The 3710-nt window shown below is 28.0% G+C and overlaps 3 protein-coding genes across 3 annotated transcripts; 2 read left to right on the plus strand and 1 right to left on the minus strand.

Moving 5' to 3' along the window:
• Positions 1-409: 409 nt before the first annotated feature.
• On the plus strand, positions 410-1498 carry ENU1_004000 (protein phosphatase domain containing protein; the record flags this gene model as incomplete). The annotated part of the gene is made up of 3 exons (XM_008856500.1): positions 410-634; positions 684-1294; positions 1369-1498. 3 exons carry the CDS (start codon positions 410-412, stop codon positions 1496-1498), a joined length of 966 nt encoding a protein of 321 aa, XP_008854722.1.
• Positions 1499-1612: 114 nt separating this feature from the next.
• On the minus strand, positions 1613-2611 carry ENU1_004010 (arginine N-methyltransferase protein, putative; the record flags this gene model as incomplete). The annotated part of the gene is made up of 1 exon (XM_008856501.1): positions 1613-2611. The coding sequence occupies one exon, from the start codon at positions 2609-2611 to the stop codon at positions 1613-1615; it is 999 nt and encodes a 332-aa protein (XP_008854723.1).
• Positions 2612-2977: 366 nt separating this feature from the next.
• Positions 2978-3710, plus strand: ENU1_004020 (calponin- domain containing family protein; the record flags this gene model as incomplete). Its single annotated transcript, XM_008856502.1, has 1 exon — positions 2978-3710. A coding segment is annotated over one exon (733 nt), but the record flags the coding sequence as incomplete, so codon positions are not given.

The following is a 3710-nucleotide window of genomic DNA, read 5'->3' on the forward strand; positions in this document are numbered from 1 at the left end:
AACCAATAGCCATTTTCTATAAAGATTGAACAAATAGTATAATGAAATAGATTTATATGAAAATGAATAAGAAAAAGGAAACTTTGTTATGATAATTTGTTTTTTATTTTCTTTCATTTTTTGATGTTTTCGTTATTGACTTTTTCAAATAAATGTATGTGTGTTGTATAACAAATATTACAACTTACAACAAAAGAAGATATTCCAATGAACTTCTGTGTCGTTGATAATGTTGAACGAAAAGAGACGTTATTTTGAATAACACAAATTAAATAACACAAAAAATAATAAGGAAATAAAGACACAAAAATAATAGTTTCTGTTTAAAGAAAAATAAAATCATAGAATATTTCCTCTTTATAAATGACCCATTTAAAGTTTTCACTTTTTTCATTTGTGTCTGACTGGAATGAATGGTATTGCTACAACAGAGAGAAAAAAACGATCAAGAAAAGCTGCTTTTTATGCAACAGAAAAGCCAGTTATAAGTTCTAATAATGAAGTTGTATTTAATTGTCAAGCAGTATTACCTCCTTGTTCTATAACATACTTATTAGACACCAATGGAAGTGTTGAAATTGGGTCAAGTGGAAGAGGAGATAATTTTGATGGGATTCAAGATATTGAATTAATTGTTTGTTTTGTCTTTAAAGATCATTCAAAACAAAATTCATATTTATTAGAAACATGAATATCAACCATCAAAACGATATGAAATTGGTATTTCTCAAACAATTGGTAAAAATGATCGTATGCAAGATACTGCAAATGTATTAGGTGATTTATTTCCAAATATTGATATTATTGGGATTTTTGATGGACATAATGGAGAAGAAGCTGCAAGATATTGTTTAACATCAATGAAAAATGAGTTTAATTGTTTAAATCCAAAAGATTGTGAACATCAACTACCACAAATATTTGAATCAATTCATAATAATATTTCATCACAAACAATCAGTGGTACAACAGCATCTATTTGTATTATTCGTTCAGATGATGTTGTTTTAGCTCATGTTGGTGATTCACCTATTTATTTTTATGAAAATGGTCATTTGGTTAGAATGACACAAAATCATTCTGCTACATTTGAAAAAGAACGAATCATTGCATCAGGTGGAAAAGTAATAAACATTAAAGGAGTTGATCGTGTTAATGGTCAAATAAATCTTTCTCGTTCTCTTGGAGATAAACTTCTACAACCACCATTAACTTATAAACCTGACATATCAATTCATTCTCTTTCAATGAAATATATTGTGATTGTAACTGATGGAGTAACTGATTCACTATCGTTTGTTTTATTTTTTTCTCAATTTAAATGTGATTATTTCTTTTTGTTTATAGAAGATAATTCATAAGAAATAGAGATAGTGAAATGGAAATAATCTTATCACAACCATTATCTCCAGACCAAATAGCTGCTACAATAAGAAATAATGCTTTTATTAATGGAAGTGTTGATAATATCTCTGTTATTGTAATTCAAATTATATAATACTTAGATTACCATTTTGTTTTATCATCTAAATGTTTGTATAAATTGAAATTTAAAGTGAAGTTTGATAGAAAGAAAAAATTGATAAATTATAATTTCAGTCATTCAAAAAAATTATTGCATTTGATATTTCATTGTTCCTGTTGCTGAATGGAACATGCCATGGAAATTAAAGGATATTTCTACATCAAGGAATCTTGGATTAACATCATTAAATTTTAATGAATATGTTCCTTCAATAATTTCACCTGCTGCAACAGTAATTGGTTCATCAAGATAAAACATTGATTGATGCCAATGTGTTTCTACTTGATAAGGAGATGTTGTAAGAACTTCACCACTTTGAGGGAAAGAAACATCAAACCAAGTAGAAAAACCATATATAAAATCTTCTCTGAAAGCCTTAATTTTAAAAGGAGAAGTAAAGCATTGATCTTCATATTTCATAGTATTAATATCAATAGTTAATATACAATCATCAGAAGTTACAATAGAAGAAGAATTAAGAGTTTCTACTAATGGTTCTTTTAATACCTCAGCCCTCATTGGAGTCATATTAAATCCATATACATTTCTCCAAAAATTAATTTTATTATCATAATACCATTGATCCTCAATACCATTAATATGCATGGTACATTTATCAGGTAATATTAATCCACCTTTGATTAACCATTTATCTCTAGCATAAAGAACTGATCCTAACATTGATTCATATAATAAATTATATCCCATCCATTCTGAAATAATTACATCAACATGTTCAACTGGTAATGTAATATCTTCAACTCTTCCACGAATAACTGTAATAACATCTTCAAATCCATTATTTTTTATAACTTCTATTGCCTTTTCTCCAATTGAAGCTCGTTCAATTGCATACACATGTTTAGCACCAGCCCTTGCAGCAAATAATGATAAAATCCCAAGACCACATCCAACATCAAGAACAACCTTTCCTTTAATATTACAAGCATTAATTGCTTTTTCATATGTATGTGTTCGAGTATAATCACTAATCATTTGTTCATGAATATTAATTGTAGAATATGAATCCCAATAGTATTCTAAATCTGCTTTCTTTTGATCAACAGCAAATTGTTTTGATTCCATTAATCAAAAGACTTTTATTTTATTGTTTGTTCTTCTGTTAGGGTTTTTGTTTATGTTATTATTTCCTTTTTTGTTATTTGTTTATTTTTGTTTTTTTGATCTTTTACTGATGAAATTTAATCTAACTTAACTTAAAATGAGGTGAGATGTAATGAACTTAAAATCCATAATTAGCTGAAGTTTTGAAAAAGAGACAGGTTTGAGCATAGTACAAAAGTGATCAAATGGAAAACACGTCAGTAATCAACAGTTAATAATAGAAAAAGTTCGTTTGATAAAAGATATCATAAAAAGAGAAAGAGACAAAACGGGATATTTAAAAGAATTGAAATATTTTATCATCAAGAGTTAAAACAAGTTGCAAACATGACTGGAAATAAAGAATGGGAAGAATCACAACTAAGAACATACACCAATTGGGTGAATTATAATCTTGGAGAAGAACAACAAATCAAAAACTTACTTACTGATTTATCTGAGTCAGATATTTTGATTAGTCTTATGGAAAAGTTATCTGGAAAAAAAGCTTATCCCCACAAGAAATGTATGACTAAGAGTAGAATTGTGAAATTGGACAATGTAGGAAAAGCAGTGAACTTTATGAAGGAAGAGAGACTTAACACATCAGTATCAGCTGAAAATATTGTTGATGGGAATATAACTTATATTCTTGGTATGGTATGGACTATGATTCTTAAATATAAAATTAATGCTAACCAACAAAAGAACGTTAATGCTAAAGAAGAGGTAGTAGAAAATAATGCACTTTTGGAATGGGTCAATTCTTTTGGTTTGAATGTATCTAATTTCTCAAGTGACTGGAAAGATGGGGTTGCTCTTGTTAAATTAACAGAAGCTGTTTCTGGTGGTCAAATTAAATTTGAACAATTTAGTGGATTAGACAATACTCAGATGGTTATTGACTGCCAAAAACTTGCATACGAACAATTCAAAATTCCAATTTTGATGGACGTAAAGGATTTGGTATGTGAACGTCCAGACCCTAAGTCTATTATGACGTATGTTTCAGTTTATAAAGAAAGGTATGAACAGTTACTTGTTGAAAAAGAACAAAAAGAAAAAGAAGAACAAGAAAGAA

The sequence above is a fragment of the Entamoeba nuttalli genome (genome assembly GCF_000257125.1).
Source record: "Entamoeba nuttalli P19 unplaced genomic scaffold asmbl_1965, whole genome shotgun sequence".
In the NCBI taxonomy this organism is placed as follows: Eukaryota; Evosea; order Mastigamoebida; family Endamoebidae; genus Entamoeba; species Entamoeba nuttalli.